Source organism: Leptonychotes weddellii, chromosome 4 (genome assembly GCF_054177405.1).
Source record: "Leptonychotes weddellii isolate Sample4059 chromosome 4, ASM5417740v2, whole genome shotgun sequence".
Taxonomy (NCBI): Eukaryota; Metazoa; Chordata; class Mammalia; order Carnivora; family Phocidae; genus Leptonychotes; species Leptonychotes weddellii.
In genome coordinates, this window is record NC_138372.1 from 77,521,158 (window position 1) to 77,545,611 (window position 24,454).

Sequence of the window (24,454 nt, forward strand, 5' to 3'; positions counted from 1 at the left end):
TAGAGCATATATAACATTTACACACTATTTTCTCACTGTAGTGCCTGATTTTGTTATAAATTAAATATATTTTAAATATACTTAATACCCTCCACTAGTACTTTAGCTGAATCCTTCCCAATCAACTAATGGCTGGATAGGGCTCTTCCAGTAAAGTATACAAGGAAAGCTTCTAAGCACACTGTTCCTCAAGTTCTGGCAATATTGAAAATTCCTTCTAGAATCTAGACACTTTTTTTTAAAGTTTTTTTTTTTTTGACAGAGAGGGAGAAAGGGAACACAAGTTGGGGGTTGGGGCAGAGTGAGAGTGAAGCAGGGAGCCTGATCCTAGGACCCCGAGGTAACGACCTGAGTCAAAGGCAGATGCTTAATGGACTGAGCCACACGGGCGCCCCTAGAATCTAGATACTTTAAGTACAGCTTGACTAGATATAAAATCCTTGACTCAAACTTTCTTGAATTTTTTGGAGAATGTTGCTCCACTGTTGTGTTGCTTGGTTTTATTGTCATTCTGGCACCACTTGATACTTTTCTCCTTGGGAAATGTTAATTTTGTTTATTGTTGGCTTTTGTCTGGAGGCCCAGATAATTTTTCCACGTCATCTTCTCTCTGACCCTTTTTCTTTCTTTTCTTGTTCTCATAACTGATTTATGCTTCTCCTCCATGTTTCTTACCTTCATTATGTCTTAGGAACCCTGTAATATAGTATACATTTTTTAGATGATTTTATTTTTTCAGTATATTGCCTGAGTTTGATCAACTCTCACATCTTCCTACTGGGTTTTAAACCTTATATATGTTGCATCCTTTCACATCTGTGGTTGTATATTTAATGATATTTAATTCATATTGGAGTGTTGTATGTAGTTCCTCTGCTTCCTATTTTCTAGAGGGTAGTACTTTCTTTTAATTGAAAGGCTTTCTATTTTAATAGTAGCCTTGTATGGGTTTTTGGTAGCTTTTTCTGTTCCTGATAAGATGTTCTGGGTTTTTCTGGATCAGCAAGAAAAGGTGGTTCTATGGAAGGGGGGGGTGAAGGGATATGGGTGACTCAGTTTTATAGTTAAAGAAAGCCCTCTTCTGTTAATACAGTGAAGTGCAGTTTCTTTAATAAATTTTGAGGCTTGGATTCTGTGATACAATCTGTTTCTTTAGGAATATTTAGCTTCAGCCACTTGCTCTTCTCTCTAAGTGATCCCTGTACTTTCCAAGGTGCCTCATGAAGTGTTCTTACGAACTTTCCACCTTGGTTCTTACTTGTTTTCAAGTCTGATTTTTGGCCTTCTCATTATTTCGGAGGACTCCCAATATCTTTCAAAATCATTACCTTTTGCTTATGCTGGCCAATGCTAGTTTCTGTTGACTATAACCAAAGAATCCTAACTGACATACTAACCACCTAATGTAGTTTGTGAATCTTCACAACCCCAGAACATATACAAAGCCACAAATACATACACAACAGGTCTGTTAGAACAGGACTGATCTCTCTTGTTTACTATTGCAGCTCTTCTAGCACAAAGCCTGGGACATTCTGGACATTCAATGTGTTAAATTTCTCTTTATTACATTATTTCCAACAGCACTTGCCACAGTCTGCAATTATCTTCCTTTTGTGTTTGCTTCATAACTTTGTCCCCCAGTATAATTAAGCTTCATGTACATAAATATGATTTCATGTATGAATGTATCCTCAGTGTCTAGTAAACCATTGACAAACACTTATAGGTACTCAAAAATATTTTTTGAATGAATAATAATCAGTTCTTTAGGATGGTAAAATTGGTATAGCTCGATGAAGTATTCTGAGGGGCTATGAAAAGTCAGAGTAACCACACAATAAATGATCTTTTTTTAAAGATTTTATTTATTTTTGACAGAGAGAGACAGCAAGAGAGGGATCACAAGCAGGGGGAGTGGGAGAGGGAGAAGCAGGCTTCCTGCTGAGCAGAGAGCCTGATGCGGGGCTCGATCCCAGGACCCTGGGATCATGACCTGAGCCGAAGGCAGACGCTTAACGGACCGAGCCACCCAGGCGCCCCCACAATAAATGATTTTAACCAGCCCTCTACGTCCATCCAAAACAAGCTCCTGGGAATTTAGTTATGAAATCTTGTCATGACTTTCTTAAGGAGCTTCAGGTTGGGGGTCAATTAAATGTTTCAGCAATAGAATATTTTTAAACAGATGATGAGGGGTGTCTGGCTGGCTCAGTCCATAGAGCATGCCACACCTGATCTTGAGTTCAAGCCCCACCTTGGATGTGGAGCCTATTTAAAATAATAATAATAATAAAATGATGAGTTTACTTGTTGATGGGAAAATGTAACTTGAACTATCCATCAAGGTAAATTGCTTTTGTTTTCCATTTCTAGTCAAATGTACTTCTATATAGAAATAGAAGGAACCGAAAATTCAAACTTATTTTTTAATATTTTATTTTGAAATAATCTCAAACTTGCATAAAAGTTGCAACAATAGGGGCGCCTGGGTGGCTCAGCTGGTTAGGTGCCCCAACTCTTGATTTCAGTTCAGGTCTTGATCTTAGGGTCTTGAGTTTGAGCCCAGTGTGGAGCCTACTTTAAAAAAAAAGTTGCAACAATAGTACAAAGAACACATTCCCTTTACCCTGTGTATTAGCTATCTACAGCTATATTATAAATTACCCCAAAACTTAGTGGCTTAAAATAAGTACTTTTTATCTTACAGCTTCTGAGAGTCGAGGAACTCAGAGTGGCTAATCTAGGTGGTCCTAGCTCAGGATTTCCTGAAATTGGAGTCAGGATGTTGGCAGGGGTTGCAGTCAGCTAAAGGTTTAACCAGTACTGGAGGATCTGCTTCCAAGACTACTCATATAGCTGTTGGTAGGAGGCTTCAGTTCCTGGACACCTAGACCTGGCTATAGGCTGCTTGAGTGTCATAAATGGCAGCTGGCTTCCCCAGACTTGAGCCCAGAATGAATGAAAAAGAGAGACCTAGCAGAAAGATGCCATGCCTTTTATGACCTACCCGCTGAAGTCAGTGCTGTCAGTTCTGCTATATCCTATTAGACAGAAAAGAGTCACTCAGCCCAGTCCCACACTGAAGGGGAGAATTAGACCCCACCTCTTCCAAAGTATATCATTGAATTTGTAAACATATCTTAAAATCCCCATACTCAAAAACACTATTTTTAACAACTTGCCTTTTTGTCACTCTCACCCCCTCCTCACATATACAAACATGTTATCTCCTAACTATTTGAGAGCAGGTAGCATGCATCACATCCCTTCACTCCTTAAGACTTCAGTGTATTAAAAGGGATAGTCTCTTATCTAACAGTACAGTTACCACAATCAGATTTAACATTGTGATACTTTGTAGCCGTATTTCACTTGTGTCAACTGTTATTTCTAGAATTTTACCCCCATTAAGTTGATTTTTAAGCAATACAGTAAAACACGTAGTTGGTTACAAAGTGTAACATAGGTTATGTACATTTTTATTGGCAGGAAATAAAAGGTCCCGGGACTAGGGAGCTGCTGGAAACCATGCTCCAGTTGAGCCGCGGAGCCGGAGGTGGGTAGGAGGAGTAGGGACTGAGCACGAAGAGAAAACACTGTTTCTGAAAAATCAGTTTATCCTTACCCACTATTTCTGGAAAACGATTTCAACTGTTCCCTTCGATTCCCGTCTTGATTAGAACACCGTTGGAGATAGCGCTAATAGTTGAGAAGGCCTGGTTAGATTTCCGGGGCAACCATTTATCAGCCGTATTTCCACGAGCAGGTAACTTTTAGAAACATACATTTCTTCATTAGTGAAGAAAGGACTATAAGGGTCCCTACCGCCCAGGGCCGTAGTGAGGACTAAGCGAGCACGGGGTTACACCAGCCGCGAGCGTAGCGGCTTCCCCCTGGGCTTCCCTCGCGGCCGGACGAACGCAGAGCGACCGAGAGGGCGGGGCGGCGTCACGTGGGCGGGGCGGGGCGGGGCGGGTTCCTCCGCGGATCGCACGATGTGACGCGCCGCCGGAGGCAGGCCGGGCCCTCAAGATGGCGGCGGGCGCCCCGAGCGGCTCGGCCCGGCAGTAGTGGCGGGACGGCACTCGCCGCTGGGGCCGGCCGCCCCGGGAGTGGCTGCAGCAGCGCCAGGAATCGAGGATGGTAAAATGACCCAGGGGAAGAAGAAGAAACGGGCCGCGAACCGCAGTATCATGCTGGCCAAGAAGATCATCATTAAGGACGGAGGCACGGTGAGCTGGGGGACCGCGCCGGGGAGCGTCCCTCGGGGCCCCCCATCCGATCTCTGCCCCCAACGCCGCCGCCACCGGCTGCCCTGAGTGCCCCCGCCCTCCCCCCACCCCAGCCGTGGTGCCGGTGTCTCAGCCTCCTGAGCCCTCTTGTTTCTGCTCCAGGGCTTTCCTCCCTCGTCCCGGCCCGCGGCCTCCGGGGCCCGTCCTCTTGGGGAAGCCGCTTGCCTCTCCCGCACCTGCCGCTCTCTCCTCCGGCGGCCCCTGGAGGCCCTGCGGCCTCGATCACCACGTGCGCCTCCGCGGAGGGCTGGAAATGACGCCCGGCTCTCCGCCGGCCGGCCCCTCGCGTCGCCCGGGCGGTGCTGGTCCCGCCGCGCCCCTCGCCTCGCAGCCTCGCCTTCGCCGCCGGGCCCCGCGCCGCCGCCGCGGCCCTTTCGAAGGTGCTGGGAGCAATCCCGGGCCTCCCATATGCCGCTGACCGGGTGGCATCTGGCGCGGCGACCCCGCCGGGGCCCCTTAGTGCCTTCGCTTTCTTCCACCTCGTTCTGGGTCAGTGCTCTTTGCTCCTTCCAGTGCGGTAAACACTGTCAGAAGGTGGGCTTTCCTCTTCACTTCCCGAAGTCAGAAGCGGTGACGGAGGACACCAGGGGCCTAGACTTAAATCTGCTGGTTTCCAAAGAACAGTAACCACCCTGTTGTTTTAAACTAACCTTGTTTATTTTAAAATAAAAGATGCTAAATAGAATTATCATGGCCTGAGGATTAGAAGACACTTTGAAAGGAAGACAGAGGGCAAGAAAAAATTGTGCTTTTTAGAAACAGTTGTCATCACAATAAACTTTATGCAGTGTGCTGTAGTTAACCAGCAGGGGACGTAGGATTTTTAATTGAAAATTTAACTCGTCTATACTTTTTTATGCTGAAATTTCTCCGTTGCTACACTCTCTAGTCTTTGTTGCATTCTTTGATATCACGTTCTGAAATAGAATGCAAAGGTAAAATATGTGTTTCACTTTGCTGAGAAGTATGCAGAAATGATTCCTCTTATTCCATATTTATATTTATTTCAGCATATATATATATATAGTTGGAGCCCGGATCAACTGCTAGCATAGTGCTAAATATGTACAGTAATTAGGCCACCACTGAGGATTTGCCGAATCCATTTGAAAAAAGTGACAGCTTTTTTTTTTTTTTTTTTGACATTTCAGAGTAGGGGCCCAATCCATATGATAAAATTTAGAAAGCTTGGGACATATGTAGCAATTTCAGAATATACTTTTAGCTAACTGTAAAATTGATGTCATAGCTTTGACATGTGAGAAAAGAAACTTCAGGTCTTTAGATCTTTTTGTTGTACTTGATTAATTAGGACATTATCTTGATTAACTCAGTTATGAATAGTCAGGCCCTTTTGATGAAGTTGGTTAGAACTATGTGGGAACAGAAATAGCATGAAAGAATACCGGTTGTCTTTGTTAACCATAGGACTTGATATATAAAATCTATAAAATAGAAGCAACAAAGGATTGTATTTTATAAAAGCAAGTGATTTTTAAGATCAGTATTCTTTGCAAAAGATTAAGAGTGGAGTTCTAATCAAGAAACACACCTTCCTTTTTCTTGAGGTAAAGTTCAGTTTTGTTACCTCTTTGGAGTTTCGTTTGATTCACTTTACAGCTGATGCTTTCATTCCAAATCCTGTGAGATTTGGAAGAGGTTTTTTTTTTTTAATCTTATTTGTTAAAGTTTTAGTGAATTCATAGCTTGTTTTTGGAAGCAAAATACATTTTTTACAGCCTAAGTTTTTAAGAGGGCACATAGAATAAATAAAAGCTTTTCTTGAGAACTATGGGCATATGGGTATTATTATTTATCATCTTTATACACTTATGTTGCACTTTACATTCTAAAAGCAATGGACACCTCTTTAGAAACTTCGTGTATGCATCTTTGAATCTTATAGGGCCTAATATGAATTCAAAGTGATAAAAACACATTTAAAGTTCTTTAAAAAAAGTGTGTGCTAGCACATTCCTAAATTTTTTTGTTGTTATTGTGTTTATTCTTATATTGATTTTATACACACATACACGGGATATTTATATTTCTAGAAGTGTCAGCATAATTTTTTACAGTGTTTGTATTTTAACCTACTCTAGCTGTAAATGAAAAAGTATATTATAGTTGTAGAAATTTTAAAATGGCACTTGCTTTTCTGCCTCTCTGCTTGTAATTGGTCAGACTACCCTTATAAACATTTTTTAAGAAAGGGAATAAAATTGCCATTTGGTATTGTTGTGTATGTGTGTGTGTAAGTTCCACTGGTGGGTGGATTCATTCAGTCAGGTGTCTGAGGCTATATTGTCATATTTCACATCTCTGAACAGTATTTTGGGTCCTTGGCCAATGATACTGACCCGATCCCCTTCTGTTTTCTTCCTGGTGTTCAACAATGTTAGTAAAATTATTATTTTTTTTTTTTTAAGATTTTATTTATTTATTTGACGGAGAGAGACACAGCGAGAGCAGGAACACAAGTGGGGGGAGTGGGAGAGGGAGAAGCAGGCTTCCCGCAGAGCAGGGAGCCCGATATGGGGCTCTATCCCAGGACCCTGGGATCATGACCTGAGCCAAAGGCAGACGCTTAACAACTGAGCCACCCAGGCGCCCTGTTAGTAAAATTATTTTGCTTCATCTTTCTGCTAATGACATCTTTGTAAGCCTCATTAGCCAATTTTCATATTTATAACCAAAACTAATAATGAGTTGTTAATGACTTGTCAAAAACTTAGAACAGATTTGTTACTGTTTTTGACAGTTGAAGTGAAGCCTTCTAAATGAACCAGAGTAATCACAAATTACTAAATGTTTTTCTTTTCTTGAAATTGTGTTTGAATATGCTGTGAAGCCAAGGTGAGGCTAATAAGTTGCCCATTTGATTCGTACACAGTTAAGGGAAATTACATGAAGGTGTATGATTCTGTATCAGTTTTTAACTTGGGTCTGTACAACCTGAGGAATTTTCTTTGACTATCCATTTTTTGAAAGAGATTCCTGAAAGAGTCCATACCTCCCCAAAGTTTAAGAATAGTTGTTCTATTTGGGGGGAAAAAATGCATAACTAGGGCGCCTGGGTGGCTCAGTTGGTTAAGCGACTGCCTTCGGCTCAGGTCATGATCCTGGAGCCCCGGGATCGAGTCCCGCATCGGGCTCCCTGCTCGGCAGGGAGTCTGCTTCTCCCTCTGACCCTCCTCCCTCTCATGTTCTCTGTCTCTCATTCTCTCTGTCTCAAATAAATAAATAAAATCTTAAAAAAAAAAAATGCATAACTAAAGAAGAGTTCCACAGATTAATTTCAGTAGGTATGTATTTAATCATTTACTGTATACCATTTTACTGATGAAAGTAATTGTAACATTATTGGTGAATTTGTTTTTTGAAGCATCCATATGTGGAAATACAGTTTTTGGTTACAAATTTTAATGAGTGTGGCATTTTGATGTGTCTCATTCAGTGCAGACCACTTAAGACGGTTGAATTAAAAGTGCATTCTAACATTTTAGAATACTTCCAGTTTTGTTGTTAAATTCTAACAATAAAAGATTGTTTATAAACATTCCTGTTAGAGGCTAAGAGCTAAAGGGTAACATAGATGAGGTATTTATTTGTATTGTCAAAAACAGAACTTTTAAATGATTTTTTGAAGTTTGCTTATTTTTTTTACATGATCTTTATTGTTTTGTTTTGTTAGTACAGTTGTGGGACTGCATCTCCAACAAAGTGAAAAATGTCCAGTTTTTTCACAAATAAATTGGTAAAATGACTTTAAAGATCTGATAGAAAGCACAGCATGTGTGAATTGCTTTGTTGGAAGTACCTGAAAAAAGTAAAATTGGTATTTGCAAAATGAAATATACCCGGAGAAGCAGAGCACCAGATTTTTATTCCTTGTATCTCTGAGTTTAAGCACATAAATAGGAGTCAGCAACCATTTCAAGTCTGGACCCAAGCTCTGATCCTTTGCATCCTTCACCTACAAAGATGGCTGAGGCAGTTACAGGATAACTCCTAGTCCCCAGAGAGCTGCTAAACAGATAGTTAGCCCCTAGTTGTTAGCATATAAACCATGAGGAGGGCCACGGTGCCTTCAAAAAGCCAGTGTTCTTTGAAGTCACTAGCCCATGCCTAGAAACATCAGGATGTATATTACTATCTTTGGTAAACTTGTGTCAGACAGTACCATGAATGACTTACCTCCTTACCTCCATGGTATGGTTCAACATTTGCTTTAGTTATATGCTTGGGGATAAATTAGTAAGCAGGGTTTTTTTTGTTTTTGTTTTTTTTAAAGATTTTATTATTTGACAGAGAGAGAGATAGAGCAGGAACACATGCAGGGGGAGTGGGAGAGGGAGAAGCAGGCTTCCTGCCGACAGGGAGCCCGATGTGGGACTCGATCCCAGGACCCTGGGATCATGACCTGAGCCGAAGGCAGACGCTTAACGACTGAGCCACCCAGGCGCCCAGCAGTTTTTTTTTTTTTTTAAGATTTTATTTATTTATTTGACGGAGAGAGACACAGTGCAAGAGAGGGAACACAAGCAGGGGGAGTGGGAGGGAGAGAAGCAGGCCTCCCACTGAGCAAGGAGCCTGATGTGGGACTTGATCCCAGGACCCTGGGATCATGACCTGAGCTGACGGCAGACGCTTAATGGACTGAGGCACCCAGGAGCCCCAGTAAGCAGTTTTTTAGATTATATATCCAGTTCATCCTGATACAGTTTGAAGACCTGCTTCCCAATACATAGCATCTGCAGAAATTCACTAATAGTTGAACTGTAACTCATTTACAGCTACCAAAGTTTGAAGTTTAAGTAAAGAAGAATAGCTTTTTCCAGGTAGTATTCTGACAGGTATTTATGAATTAAGTTTTTCTATTCTTTAAAAGCTCAAGTTGTCTTTTAGCATTATTTTGACTTAGAAGTGTCAAAGTAACATTTGACAATTGCAGCCAGGGTATATCGAGATCCCTGAAATGGTTTTGTTTCTGAGGGCCAGATGTAGTAGCTTATTCTAAATAATGGGTCTACTTTATCAATAATGTATAGAAACAATTATGAATTCTACCACATGAAATACTTTCCCTTCTTAGGGAGTCTTTTTATAAAATAAGGGGTGGTAGGTAATATTTCATTTAGCTATGTAAATTGACTAATTAAAGATCATACCAAGTTTAGTCTCCATCCTAGATGTTGATGACAGTTTGATGTTTGTGTTGATGGTGGTTTTTTATTTTTGATTTTATTTTACAGTGTTAGTTCAGTTTGTAGTCATTTGAACCATGTAACCCATTAAAGATGTTCATGGGGATAAGCACTTAATGTAATGATGGCTTAACTTGATTTAATGGTTACATCTTTTCCTCCTAAGAATGGAGGGGGATGTGGTATCATGTTGCTTAATCTTTTCAAAATCTACCACAAAGTGGGGATCCTGGCCGGCTCATTTGGTGGAGCATGCAATTCTTGATCTTCAGGTTGTAAGTTTGAGCCCCACGTTGGGTGTAGAGATTACTTAAAAATAAATATTAAAAAAAAAATTTACCACAAGATAATACAATCTTAAGCTCTAGTTTTGTTTTTTAAGAGTAAAACTTGATCTCATCATATTTTTGTTGAATATGTTTAAAAAGTGTGTTTAATTTCTATTTAGGACCAATCTAACCCATATGTCTTCACTTCTGTGATTATACAGATATTAAGTATGTCTTTAAAATTGATCCGTAGCATATAAGTAAAATCTGAAGTCTCACTGCAAATTAAGTCAAAATGGCTTAATTAGTATAATAGTGTTACAATATGTTTATGGTGAGTCATACTTCCAGGAGATTGAGGATTGGTTTTGTTTTCTTTTTGCTCTACAAAGGTAATATATCTTGCTTTGCTTGATTAAAGTCAGAGAAAATAAGGAAAGCACCACTTGACTTTGTGAGAAAGAAACATGATACCAGATACTAGCAGTAAAGTTTTACATTTCCTTTAATTATGCCATAATGTGTCAGGATCCCATGAAAGCAGCTTTGTAGTTACACTTTTTTTTTTAATGTTCTTCTATGAAAAACTACAATTCTTAGACGCCTGTAACTAAACATCTTTGTCTTTTTTTTGTGTGTAAGACTTTTACATTATCTTATTTTAGATTAGTTGTGTATTGTTCAGAGAAAATTCAGTGTTTCTTTCTAAAGCTATATTTTACCCTCATTTTTGATTGATAACTTGTCAGTATTAAATTCTGAGTTCAAAATTATTCTCCCTTATACCTTATTTTAGTTCTTACCATGTTTTTTTCCCCAACTTTTATTTCGAGAATGTTCAAAACTACAGACAAGTTGCAAAAATAGCATAATGAGTATTCATTTCCCTATCCCATAGATTCACAATCACAAATTAACATTTTGCCACATTTGTTTTTCCTTTCTCTCTATATATTCATATTTTTTTCTGAACGATTAGAGAGTTAGTTGTAGACATCAAGACACTTTACCCCTAAAACACTGAGAATGTATCACCTAAGATAAAGGATATTCTCCCACATAACCACAATATTATCACCACATTCAGAAAATTTAACATTAATACAATACTATTAGATAATATATTGGCTATAGTCACATTTCTCTAATTGTCCCAATAACCTCCCTTAGAGTTGCCTTTTTTTTTTTTTTTTAAGATTTTACTTATTTTTCAACAGAGAGAGACAGTGAGAGAGGGAACACAAGCAGGGGGAGTGGGAGAGGGAGAAGCAGGCTTCCTGCTGAGCAGGGAGCCCAATGTGGGACTTGATCCCAGGAGCCTGGGATCATGACCTGAGCTGAAGGCAGACGCTTAATGACTTAGCCACCCAGGTGCCCGAGTTGCCTTTTTTTTGGATACAGAATTTAATCATTACATTAGTTGCCATGCCTCTTTAGTCTAGAATAACTTTTTTGTGTTTTTTATGATATGACAATTTTTCATAGTCTAGGCCAGTTGTTTTGAAGAATGAGCCTCAGTATAGCTTATTCTCATTGTTTACTCACACGATAAATTCTATTTAATAAATGGGACTATAGGGGCGCCTGGGTGGCTCAGTTGGTTAAGCGACTGCCTTCAGCTCAGGTCATGATCCTGGAGTCCCAGGATCGAGTCCCGCCATCAGGCTCCCTGCTCAGCAGGGAGTCTGCTTCCCCCTCTGATCCTCCTCCCTCTCATGCTCTCTGTCTCTCATTCTTTTTCTCTCAAATAAATAAATAAAATCTTAAAAAATAAATAAATAAATGGGATTATAATGCCCAGTTATAGGTAGAATTACTTCTGACTCCTGGCCAACAATCTGCATAAGCCCCTGGTTCACACTGATAAGTATACAACATAAGTCCTGCATAATAACTGCTGGATTCATAAACCCATATTGATTAGGCAATCGTAGACTCAAAATTTGGGAGCTAGACAAGGATTTAGGTAAGAAATTAATAGTTCACCTCTTTCTGCTGAGAGAGGTAAAGTGACTAACTTAATTTCCCTAGCAGCTTAGTGACTGCATGATTAGGGCTATCAGTCAATCCATGGTCACGTAATACCCTTTCTATACCAGGCATTGTGCTATACACTGAATACCAAAATGGGAAAAACTGGATCCCTACACTTAAAAGAGTAACAGTCTGTGGCAGTGTGTTCAGTGTAACCTAACCACGGCAACCAGCATAACTCCAGACTTGGGCCCTGGAGTTGCCTGGATAGATTCCATTCTCTCTCTTAATTGATGCATTAGACTGTAAAATGGAGATGATAATGTCCAACTGGAAAAGTTGTTAGGAAGAGGAAATAAGATTTTGAATGTAAACCATTATAAGTTTTCAGTAATACTCTTTCATTACGATTTTAATCTAGTGTATATGTACCCTAAATCTATGTGATAGATGATATAGTAGCCAACAGTGGGATATTAAATCATAGAAGAGGGTATTAATAGGTGATGTTGCAAGTTTAATTAATAAATATACTGTCCCTTTAACAGTGTTTAAATACAGTAAAAATACCTATAGGGATAGAAGGGACTTAAAGAGTAATTCATTTACATTCTACAAGCATTCATTAAGCACCTTTGTGCTATGCATGTACCAGATGCTCCATATCAAGGAATAATAGAGCACTGGGCCTGTCCTAGAGAGCATGAGCTTGAAAAAAGTAAATTTAGGCTAAATAAAATGAAACAAGTACTTTACATAGCGAAATAAAAATTTGTGGAAGTTATCTTGTTTTATAGGCTAGAAGAATAAGTAAGTAGATTTTAAGACTTGGCCAAAAACTTGGATGATGAAACCATATTCTGTTACCAATGGAAAATATGATTTGGAAAATGGGAATTAGATTGGAGGGTGGAGGTAGGGTTAAAGGAAATTGTCTCTGACTTCTGAGGTTGAAGTTAGAGGGACTGCCATGAAACCATATCTCTATAAGAGAGAAATTACTCAACTGAATGGAGGACTTTTGGTATAGTAATTATTATGGTTGTAGGTGGCATATCTTGGCATTTGGAGTTGGGTATGTGGTAGTTTATGTTCAGATTTATCTTCAGAATTTTCCACTTTGTACCTCTTTGAATTCTCTTGAGCATCTTCAGATATCATCTGTTGATATAATCTCATTATGATCTGAATTCTCTACTCTTGATGCTGTAAACTACTCACTGCTCAAATAGCTGCACCTACTTGTCTATGAACCTTCCCCTGGTCTTTCTGCCCAGGCCATGACCCTGGTATTCTTTCCCTAATTGTCCTGGGATTTTGCTTGTGGGTAGGTATTCCATTAAAACCACTAGCCCTTGTGTCAAAAGTCCTACCTAGAAGTATTTGTAATTTTAAATCAGTAAAATATTTTTTTAATTGTCAATTTTATTAAGATCTTTTTTTTTTAAAGATTTTATTTATTTATTTGAGACAGAGAGAATGAGAGAGAGCACATGAGAGTGGGGAGGGTCAGAGGGAGAAACAGACTCCCCGCTGAGCAGGGAGCCCGATGCAGGACTCGATCCAGGGACTCCAGGATCATGACCTGAGCCGAAGGCAGTCGCTTAACCAACTGAGCCACCCAGGCGCCCAAGATCTTTTTTTTTAAAGATTTTATTTATTTATTTGACAGAGAGAGGCACAGCAAGAGAGGGAACACAAGCAGGGGGAGTGGGAGAGGGAGAAGCAGGCCTCCCGCAGAGCAGGGAGCCCGATGCGGGGCTCGATCCCAGAACCCCGGGATTACGACCCAAGCCGAAGGCAGACGCCCAACAACTGAGCCACCCAGGTGCCCCAATTTTATTAAGATCTTGTATTACCTTTTTCTTAACCCCCCTAAGGAATCTCCACTCCCAGCATGGAGCCCAGTGCAGGGCTTGAACTCAAGACCTGAGCTGAGATCAAGAGTCAGTCACTTAACTGACTGAGCCACCCAGGCGCCCCCAGGATCTTGTATTACTTTTGCATTTATTCAAAACAAAAGAGATGAATATAGATATAATACAGCTCTCAAAATTACTAGTACTTTAGGATAAGCAAATATCCCTATCTCTTCCCCCCCATCCCTTGCTTTAAAAATATGAATATAGGGGCACCTGGATGGCTCAGTCAGTTGAGCATCCAACTCTTGGTTTCGGGCTCAGGTTATGATCTCATGGGTTGTGGGATGGAGCCCCCAAGTCAGGCTTCCCTTGGGGCACCCTGCTCAGTGGGGAGTCTGCCTGGGGATTCTCTCTCTGCTCCTCCCTCCACGTGCGTGTGTGTGTGCTGTGTGCATGCACTTGCTCATAAATCTTAAAATACACACACACACACACACACACACACACACTTTTTCCTCCCAATTCTGGGAAATAATGAGAGAATAGCTCAGAAGGGACAGTATATCTAACTACCTATCTTTTTCCATTCTAGTTTTTACAGTTTTTCTCTTAAGCAAAACATATTCCTCATATTTAAAGTATAAGCATGCTTATTAGAAAAGATTTAGAAAATTCAGAACAACATAATAATTTTATGTCCCTTAAAATTGCTACCTAATTAACATTGAGGTGAGTTTTTATTTTTTCATAGTTGAAATTATTCTACACATACAATTTTATATCCTGCTTTTATTTTTTTAAACTTAACGTTGCCATGAGCATTTTCACATATCATTAAAGATCATCCATAAACAATTTTTGGCTGCATATTCTGTCTGACTTAAAGGTTGAACACTTAGATTTCCATATTTCCTACTATAAATGATGCTGCTGTGAATATCTTAATGGTAGAGCTTTTTCTGAATGCTCGGTTATTTCTATAGGATAGAATGTTATTAGCTATTTTTTTTTTTTTTAGAGAGCAAGAGTGAGCCCAAGCAGGGGTAGCGGCAGGCAGAGAGAGAAGCAGGCTCTCCACTGAGCAGAGAGCCTGATGTGGGGCTCGATCCCAGGATCCTGGGATCATGACCTGAGACGAAGGCAGATGCTTAACCAACTGAGACACCCAGACACCCCTGCTATTAGCTATTTTTAAAATTATTTTTATCTGTTATATTTTTATGGTGTCTTAGCGCTTTCGTATTTTTTTTTTTAAGATTTTATTTATTTTTTGACAGAGAGACAGCGAGAGAGGGAACACAAGCAGGGGGAGTGGGAGAGGGAGAAGCAGGCTTCCCGCCAAGCAGGGAGCCCGATGCGGGGCTCGATCCCAGGACCCTGAGATCATGACCTGAGCCGAAGGCAGACGCTCAACCGACTGAGCCACCCAGGTGCCCCATTTTGTATTGGTTTTTATGAATGCTTTATCTAGATATTAATCTTCATTTCTTCCATGTCTTCCTCAGTTTGTTGTCTTCAAATTCAGTTGTACATGTTTTTCTCAAACTAGTATGCCTAAAATGAATTAATCTTGGGGCACCTAGGTGGCTCAGTCGTTAAGCGTCTGCCATCCGCTCAGGTCATGATCCCAGGGTCCTGGCATAGAGCCCCACATTGGGCTCCCTGCTCATTGGGAAGCCTGCTTCTCCCTTTCCCGCTCCCCCTGCTTGTGTGCGCTCTCTCTCTCTCTCTCTCTGTCAGATAAAATCTTGAAAAAACGAATTAATCTTTTGTTCTTTCCCCTTTCCTCACAGTCTGGCTGACTAAACCACAGAAATCTTATCTTTTCATCTTTGATCTTCCTTTATTGTCCTCTGCTACATCTAGTCAGTCACAGAGTCCTTTTGATTCAACCTCTTAAGTGTTTTTTGTATCCATTCACTTTCTCCATCCCTACTATTTTATTCCAGTTACTATTACCTCTCCCCTGTTATTTCTTCAATAGCCTGCCTTCTGGTCTTCCTCCCTCCCTTTCAAACTCTTTGCCACCCTGCAGTGAAAGTTACTGTTCCAAAAAGACAGTCCTATAATGTGATGTTAACTCTCTGGCTTGAAATGTTTCAGTTTCCCTGCTGCCTGCAAGTTAGAGGTCTGCATGTGACTTAAGAGGCCTTTTGCAAATCACCTTTTCAGTTTCACCTCTCTTTCTCACAGCCTGTTTTACTGCTCTCCTCCTTAGACATCAGGTACAAAAGAAGCTGTGATGTTTCCTTTCTTCTGGACTTTACATATGCTGTTCCCTTTACCTCAGACACTTGTGGCCATCATTATCCTCCACTGACATCCTACCCCCCAAACACGTATACACACCTGACAGTCCCAACATCTTTCCCACTTGATTTCCAGGTCTCAGATAATACTGCCTAACTTCCTAAGAAGCCTTCCCTGACATTCTCCTCAACTGTTTGAGTGCTCTTCCCTGAAACAGCCACTTTTAACATCATTTCCGCCCAGTTTTTTTTTTGCTCTGTGTTTATGTTTATACACATTCTTACATAATTATCATCTTTTTATCAGCATTTTCCAAATAGTTTTACAAGGAACTCAAATGGCCACGAGATACTGTTATATGAAAGAAGGATTCCATCAAGTTTGGAATACAGTGCATACTGTATCTTCTTCGAAATTCATAATGTAAATTAGCATGTTAAAGGTCCTGAGAAGTTCTAGGCATTTTTCACTGAGTGCTGAGTATATTAGTGGTAAACAAAACCAGTTTGGACCTTACTAAATCCTAGGGCTGTGTTTTTTGTTTTTTTTTTAAAGATTTTATTTATTTGACAGAGAGAGACACAGCGAGAGAGGGAACACAAGCAGAGGGAGGGGGAGAGGGAGAAGCAGGCTCCCCACCGAGCAGGGAGCCCGATGCGGGGCTCGATCCCAGGACCCTGGGATCATGACCTGAGCCGAAGGCAGACGCTCAACGACTGAGCCACTCAGGCATCCCTGTGTTTTGTTTTTTTTAAAAGATTTTATTTATTTATTTATTTGACAGAGAAACACAGCGAGAGAGGGAACACAAGCAGGGGAAGTGGGAGAGGGAGAAGCAGGCTTCCCGCCGAGCAGGGAGCCCGATGCGGGGCTCGATCCCAGGACCCTGGGATCATGACCCGAGCCGAAGGCAGACGCTTAACGACTGAGCCACCCAGGCGCTCCTAGAGCTGTGTTTTGACCTTATTTTAAAATAACTGTACTTGCTCTGTTTGGTACTGGATATCACCCCTTCCTTAAAACTGATCCTTTGTCGTCTGTAACACTGTATTCTCTTAAGTGTCCTGATATTTCTCTGATTTGTTCCTTCTTTATTTTCTTCATGGTTTGTTTTCCTCTGCCCATTAAATATTGGTGTTTCTTAGAGTTCGGTCTTAGCCCACTTCTTTCCCTTTTCCTCTTCTCCCTATAATCTCACCCACTCTGGTGGTTTCAGACATCATCATGCTGACTCATTGTTTTAGTCAGTCCTCAAAAAACAATAGAAATGTTTCTACAAGGGGCAGTGTCTTAGATAGGACCTGAAGTAAATCTGAGCCTCTTGGGGGGAAAAGAGCTGCAATGTTCCCAGCTTCCACTAGTAGACAACCAAGCTAAAAACTCAGAAGTCATTCTTCACTCTCCCTCCCAGATTTATCAAGGCTGCTACTTTCATATTCTCTGTACTTACATCCATTCCTTCCCCTCCGGTGTCCTTGCCACTCCCCTGTTTCATGCCCTCATCATCTCTTGTTGGAACTGATTGAAATAGCCTTCTTTTACATGCAGTGTGTTCCTCGGTTTCCAACTTCAGGAAATCATCATGGTGTACCAAAAAATGCAGGTCCGATCACACCATTCTCTTGCTTGAAACCCTTCAGTGGTTCATTGTGTCTCTAGAGTAATGATGAGAAACTCCTTAACAAAGCTTAGAGGCTACCTCTTCTGCCTTCCTTTCTTTACTCCATGATTATTACTTTATTCTCCATAAGCCTTCAGCTGTCATGGTGCTTCTCTGTTTATTACGGTTTTCTCTGGTGAGGTTGTCCACACTACCTGCTTTTCTTGCAGTACTCTTTCCTTGCTTCCTTACTTGTATGTATCCCGTTTATTGCATTTGCACTTAAGCAGATGATGTATAATGAGGTTTTTTCCTCTCTGGATTGTGAATTCCTTGAGATCAGGGGGTATGTTTTAATGGTTTCTGTAATCCCGCACCTCTGGTACATAGTAGGTGCTCTGTAAATGTTTGTTGAATGAATGAGATCTTCAACAAATTCATTCCCAGCCATGGTCCTTCATCTCTTGTGTGCCCCACCTCTGTTGTCTCAAATTCCTAAACTGCAAGTTTTACCAAAGGGGTTTTCAAATACCTGAATTCTGAAGGTTAGGAGAGTTATCTGTTTTTTAAAATAATGATGATACATTATGACAGTATTAAAATGATGTGGCATCATTTTTTTTTTTTTAAGATTTTATTTATTTATTTGAGAGAGAGAATGAGATAGAGAGCGCATAAGAAGGGGGAGGGTCAGAGGGAGAAGCAGACTCCCTGCTGAGCAGGAAGCCCGATGCGGGACTCGATCCCGGGACTCCAGGATCATGACCCGAGCCGAAGGCAGTGGCTTAACCAACTGAGCCACCCAGGCGCCCGATGTGGCATCATTTTTAGTGTAGAGAAATCCAAACCCTTAATAGTTTCCACATAAGACTGTTGAATATACTTTACAACTTATGTATGACTTTGTAATATATATTGATTAAACTTGTCTTTTTATTGTAAAACCTGTTAGTGGAGACTGAGTTAATGTTATAGGTCATTTGCTTTGCCATCAATTTAATATTGCCCTTAGAATATGAAATTCAACAACTGAAGTAATTCTTTTTTTTTATTTACTAAATGATAACATTTTATTTTATTTTATTTTAAATTTATTATGTTATGTTAGTCACCATACATTACATCATTAGTTTTTGATGTAGTGTTCCATGATTCATTGTTTGACAACTGAAGTAATTCTTAAGACACCGCTAGCAGCAGTATAAACTTCATTTTGTATTTTTCTTTCTTCTGTATGTCAAATCCCAGGTCTCTAATGTGCTGCTCTGGGGACTGTTCTGCTTTCAAGCCATGTTATTCTTGCTACCTGCTTCATTTATGTTTTGGGGTTAGTGCAGTAGCCTTCTAACTGTTAACTTTCCTCAGTTTTGCTCCCTTATCATCCGTCTGCTACACCTTTGCCAGAATGATCTTTCTTAAAACTTTTATCTGATCACGTGAGTCTTCCTTAACATCCTTTGGCGGCTCCCCATTGCCTTCAGAATGAACTGTAGACTCCTGAGCACGGAAGTTAGTCCCTGCTCGCCTCTAGCTGCTCCCGCTGTGCGGCCCATGTGCCAGGTGTACTGAACTATAGGAGTCCTGTCCGGCCTCCTGCCCCCCAGCCTTGCAGCCTTTGTATAGGCTGCGGCCTTGACCTCTCTTGTCGTGTGCCGCCCCCCGCCTCCTTTTCATCTGCCTCCAGGAAGTCTGATAGTCCCACCCCTACCTGGGACTCTGTGTGTTACCATTGCACACTGTGCTTACATGATGTATTTACCTTGAGGACAGGGACAGCAAGTGTTCAGACGTTTCACATAGTGCCAGTGCATGTGTGATCTCAATAAATAAATATCGACTGTTGCCATAATTGTTAGTAATTCTGGAATGCACTGTTAACTTTTTGCAAATCTGTTTTTACAGCCTCAAGGAATAGGTTCTCCTAGTGTCTACCATGCGGTGATTGTCATCTTTTTGGAGTTTTTTGCTTGGGGATTATTGACAGCACCCACCTTGGTGGTAAGTCATCTTTTAACTTATTATGGACTTAAATCTCTTTTTGTTCAGTTTTGAGGGGGGAAAGGTGGCCCTTTTCCCTTTCCATGGTTAAGTCTTACACCAGTATTGTCAACTCTTCAATACTACATTTAGCTGGCTTAGTTGCTTTTCCGACCTTAACTTCACCCTTACTTTGTGGGAAGGGCTTGACTGGATGGTTCTTCTGGTGAATACTGCCCATGGGAAGCAGGGGCTCAGTCCCCACTCTGGATAGGGTAGATGGGATTCTTAAACTGACAGGCTTAGGAAAGATGTTATCTATGACCTGAATCACTCAGCATTATTATTTTGAGATTCATTCATGCAGCTGCATTTTCCAGATGCAAGTTTTTCTTAGGTTAGGCTAAGGCTCTAGAGGTAACCATTTAAAAAATCATTCTTTTCACAGCCCTAAGCTGATTTTGCCCAAATATCTGCAGGTTTGGAGCCTTAGAAAAGACATCCCTGCTAGTCCAAACAATTCAGGTGATAGCTAGTTTTCTCTTTTTGTTTCTTTTATTTCAACCTTTTCTTTATCTTTCCTTTTTATTATTATTATTTTTTTATTATGTTGTGTTAATCAGCATACATTACATCATTAGTTTTTGGTGTAGTGTTCCATGATTCACTGTTTGTGTATAACACCCAGTGCTCCATGCAGAATGTGCCCTCCTCAATACCCATCACCAGGCTAACCCATCCCCCCACCCCCCTCCCCTCTAGAACCCTCAGTTTGTTTCTCAGAGTCCGTAGTCTCTCATGATTCATCTCCCCCTCCGATTTCCACCCCCTTCATTTCTCCCTTCTTACTATCTTCTTCTTTTTTTTTTTTAACATATAATGTATTATTTGTTTCAGAGGTATAGGTCTGTGATTCAACAGTCTTACACAATTCACAGCGCTCACCATAGCACATACCCTCCCCATTGTCTATCACCCAGCCACCCCATTAGTTTCTCCTTTTGATGTAGATCAGGGGAACGAAATAAAGGGAGGAGTAGTTATGGCAGAAGTCCAGTAGTACCTTGAAAAGCGTAATTAGGATAAATGTACAGCTTACCAAATCTAGTAGAATTTTAGAGCAATATGCTTCCTTATATTTTTAAGATTGCTTATTGTTATACAGAAAAGATTTTTACAAAAAAGATTGTTTATAAATAAATTGGATGATCATATAAGTAGATTTATGTTCTAAGAAAGAAAGAAAATTTACGTTCCATGTATCTCCATGTTATATGGCTACGTAATCATTACTGGATCTACATAAAATATGAATGTTTAATAGTTGTTTTGAATGTATAGGGTATATTCATGAGTACTGTTAAAACACAATTCAGAAGAACAGAAAATCTCAAATAAACAGTTTCTTCTATAAATAAATCATGCCTTGGAAGTTAGAATAGTTCCCTGAATAGTAGCAGTTCCCTGACATGTAATTGTAAGAATGCTGATTTGAGTATGTTTTCATTGAGATCCTTTACTTTTTAAGAAGGATTTACTTGGGGGTGCCTGGGTAGCTCAGTCAGTTAGGCATCTGCCTTCAGCTCAGGTCATGATCTCAGGGTCCTGGGATCGAGTCCTGCATCAGGGAGCCTGCTTCTTCCTCTCCCGCTCCCCCTGCTTGTGCTCTCTCTGTCTGTCAAATAAATAAATAAAATCATTAAAAAAAAAAAAAGAAGGATTTACTTGTAATAGGTCATCAATTGTACATTAATAGATTTTCAAAATAATTGAAATGTGGACTTTTAAAATATCTGATTTTTTTAAATTTAATAATTTCTGATGGGAGTCCAAAAATTAATTACACATTTCATGCCTTCATGATCCATATTGTACTCTGATTTGGAACTTCATCAGGTGATGCAATTTCATTATGACATTTGTAACTTCATTATATTGTAATAACCTGATGTCATGGGTTACTGAGGTGCTATGATAACTGTGTGGTCTCACACTTTTATATTCGCTTCCCTGATGGTCCAGTGTGCTTTTTTTAATAGTCTACTACCAGTTTAACATATAAATCTGTCAGGTGGATCATCAGTTCTGTGGTTTAAAGTACTTGAGTTTTGTGATAGTAAACAGTTCATTTATATTTATATTATGCTGGGTTCAGGCACAGTCCTAAGCACTTGAAATGCATTATCACTTTTAATCATCAGAGTCCCCTTATGGGTGAGGTATTAGCCTGATAATACAGATGAGAAAATTAAGGTTTAGAAAAATTAAGCAACTTACTTGCAACTACTGTGATAGTAAACTGCAGAGTTGGTATTTGAAACTAGGCTTGCTTTTGTTCCAGTGCTCAGCCTAGGGGAATGCTGGGAGTAAGTGGTTCATACCCCTGACTCAGGTAGTTAAGGTATTGGCAGTCCAAACGGTAGCTAAGTAGAGAGATTAAAATGTTTTGGGTAAATTGTTTACAACCCATCAAAAAAGCTTTTAGTGATGTTTCCATAATTTGTCAGCAGGATTTAAACTGTGTATAGCAATTTTTAAAATTTGCTTCTGTTTTATATTCTTTAGGTATGTCAGGTTTTTGTCTAACTTTATTTTTTTTTCCTGCTTGGACAAAAGGAGACTGTCTTCTTTAAGAACAGGAAAGAATCCAGTTATGTAGACATAAAGGCTTGTTTTTTAGTTTATTTATTGTAGCTTACTTTGTGCTTAGTATATTTTTAATTTTTTTGTTAGTTAAAAAGTGGGTAATGCTTTTGATTTGTCTTTTTTACTTTTTAAAATGCTGAGTTCTGATCAGGAAAATGAAAGGTGCTAATTTGGAAGGACTTAATGAATTTTTTTTCGCCAGCATGATTATATTTTTTGTAATAGTTACTATAACTGCCAATTATTTGATTTATAGCAAGACTTTCTTTCCATTGGTTGTTAAAACAGTTATTCTTAATTCCCATATTTGTCCTTAATTCCCATATTTGTCCTTATATCTGAATTTTTTTTTTTAAGATTTAATTTATTTATTAGAGAGAGAGCATGCACGAGCAGGAGAGGGGCAGAGGGAGAAGCAGACTCCCTGCTGAGCAGGGAGCCAGATGTGAGGCTCGATCGCAGGACCCAGGGATCATGACTTGAGCTGAAGGCAGACGCTTAACGACTGAGCCACCCAGGCACCCCTATATCTGAATTTTTAAACGGCAAAATGAGTTGTGGTTACTAGGGACAGTTGTCTGTAATATTATCATAGTCCTTTATCTTTTCCCAATTTTACTTCGTTAATATTTTTAAAGTCAAGCATTTGACTTTAACAGAAAAAACATTTACATATTAATGAATATTAAGCTCAGAATTTTATTTTTCTAGTTCTTTTCTTATCTATAATGTATACATGTTTTTAAATAATTGCAGTTTTTGTGTTCTACATTTTTCTCTTACGTGATGGGGAGATCCTTGTGGGGATGGGGTGGGACAGACCTAGGCAAAACAAGGATTGAGCTGTAGTGATTAGATTGTATCTGAATGCTGAGATGTGTTATATTCCAGGTTCTTTCAGGTACTTTGGCCTGCAGGCATTGGAATAGCAAGAATCGTGCTCGCTTCGGCAGCACATATACTAAAATTGGAATAGCAAGAATCTTTGAAATATCACTAAAGAAAATTATGTGTGGAAGCACATGTATATATAATTCTTCTCTCTCTATGTAATATATATTGCTTTTTAAAAAATTAGAGATGCAATGTATGCTTGTTGTAAAACATAAAGCGGTATAGAAATGTGTTAGGACACCAGGGTTCCCCTGCAATCCCACCTACCCCTCCAGTCAAGCGTCAGCAGTTTGATAAGAGATCTTGGCTTCAGGGTAAACGTTACCTTCCCCATTAGGACAAATTACCAACTAGAGATGAACATTTTCAGCAGTTAAAATGTGCTATTCGTCAGTGATTTTTTTTCTTACTAGAAGTGAATATTAGCTATACTTGGGGAGTTTTTTTCAAAATATCTGGGCCTTATAACCTATCCTGTTGAAGTCAGAATTTTCAAGGGTGAGGCTCAGACATGTGTATTTTTTAGAAGTGATTCTCATATATCTAGTATATATCACTAATAAGAACCAATATATTAATTCAGTGTGGGTTTAAAAAGGTTTTGCTCACTTTGAGGCTTTTTGCTTACAAATTTTTATTGTTGACTTTGCGGTAGTCTTCTTTGCTTTGGACTCCTATACGCCCTTACCCCCCACCCCCATGTTGGTGTTGGGGGAGTGGGGGAGGGGACTTTCGAGGTACAAGATGGCACCAAGTCATAGCACTTCACCCTCTTTCTAAAAGTTAGTTAACTTTAAACATTTTATTTTTGTTTTACGTGCTTTGAAATGGATTATAACCTAGAGAGTCACAGCTCTTTTTTTTTTTTTTTTTTTTGAGATTTTATTTATTCTTTAGTTGTGGTTAGTTTTTGCAACCCAGTGTATATTACATCTTTGAAATCCTTACAGCACATTTCAGTTTGGACTAGTCACATTTTTTTTTTTTTTTTTAAGATTTTATTTATTTATTTGACGTAGGGGGAGTGTCAGGCAAAGGGAGAGGAAGAAGCAGGCTCCCCTCTGAGCAAGGAGCCCCATGCGGGGCCGATCCCAGGGCCCTGGGATTATGACCTGAGCTGAAGGCAGACGCTTAACTGACTGAGCCACCCAGACGCCTGAGAGTCACAGCTCTTAACATTTATTTAAAAGGGGAGAATGAAGATGAAATTATAATTCAGTTTATTTGTATTAAGTCAGTATCTCTCTTTCCATACATAGCTCTTAAAAATTATAAAGTTTCGGGGCGCCTGGGTGGCTCAGTCGTTAAGCGTCTGCCTTCGGCTCAGGTCATGATCCCAGGGTCCTGGGATCGAGTCCCACATCGGGCTCCCTGCTCGGCAGGAAGCCTGCTTCTCCCTCTCCCACTCCCCCTGCTTGTGTTCCTGCTCTCGCTCTCTCTCTCTCTGTCAAATAAATAAATAAAATCTTTAAAAAAAAAA

The 24,454-nt window shown here is 39.9% G+C and overlaps 2 protein-coding genes across 3 annotated transcripts in view; both read left to right on the top strand.

Annotated features, from left to right (window-relative positions):
• SLC35A3 (solute carrier family 35 member A3) overlaps positions 1-3,894 on the top strand; it is a 45,937-nt gene extending 42,043 nt beyond the window's left edge. Inside the window, exons 8-9 of one of the 2 annotated variants that reach the window (XR_014144525.1) lie at positions 3,493-3,559; positions 3,684-3,894. Coding sequence is in view for 1 of the 2 variants with exons in the window: in XM_081817054.1 (XP_081673180.1) it covers positions 3,493-3,499 (7 nt within the window). In the remaining variant the exon portion in view is untranslated. Of the gene's footprint in view, positions 1-3,492; positions 3,601-3,683 lie in introns of those variants that run through there. The other variant, XM_081817054.1, reaches the window with a different exon arrangement.
• Positions 3,895-4,012: 118 nt separating this feature from the next.
• The window catches only part of SLC71A1 (solute carrier family 71 member 1), a 45,080-nt gene continuing 24,638 nt past the window's right edge, over positions 4,013-24,454 (top strand). Inside the window, exons 1-2 of the mRNA XM_006732818.3 lie at positions 4,013-4,235; positions 19,360-19,455. Of these exons, the coding sequence (XP_006732881.1) occupies positions 4,152-4,235; positions 19,360-19,455 (180 nt within the window). The 5' untranslated portion in view covers positions 4,013-4,151. The remainder of the gene's footprint in view (positions 4,236-19,359; positions 19,456-24,454) is intronic.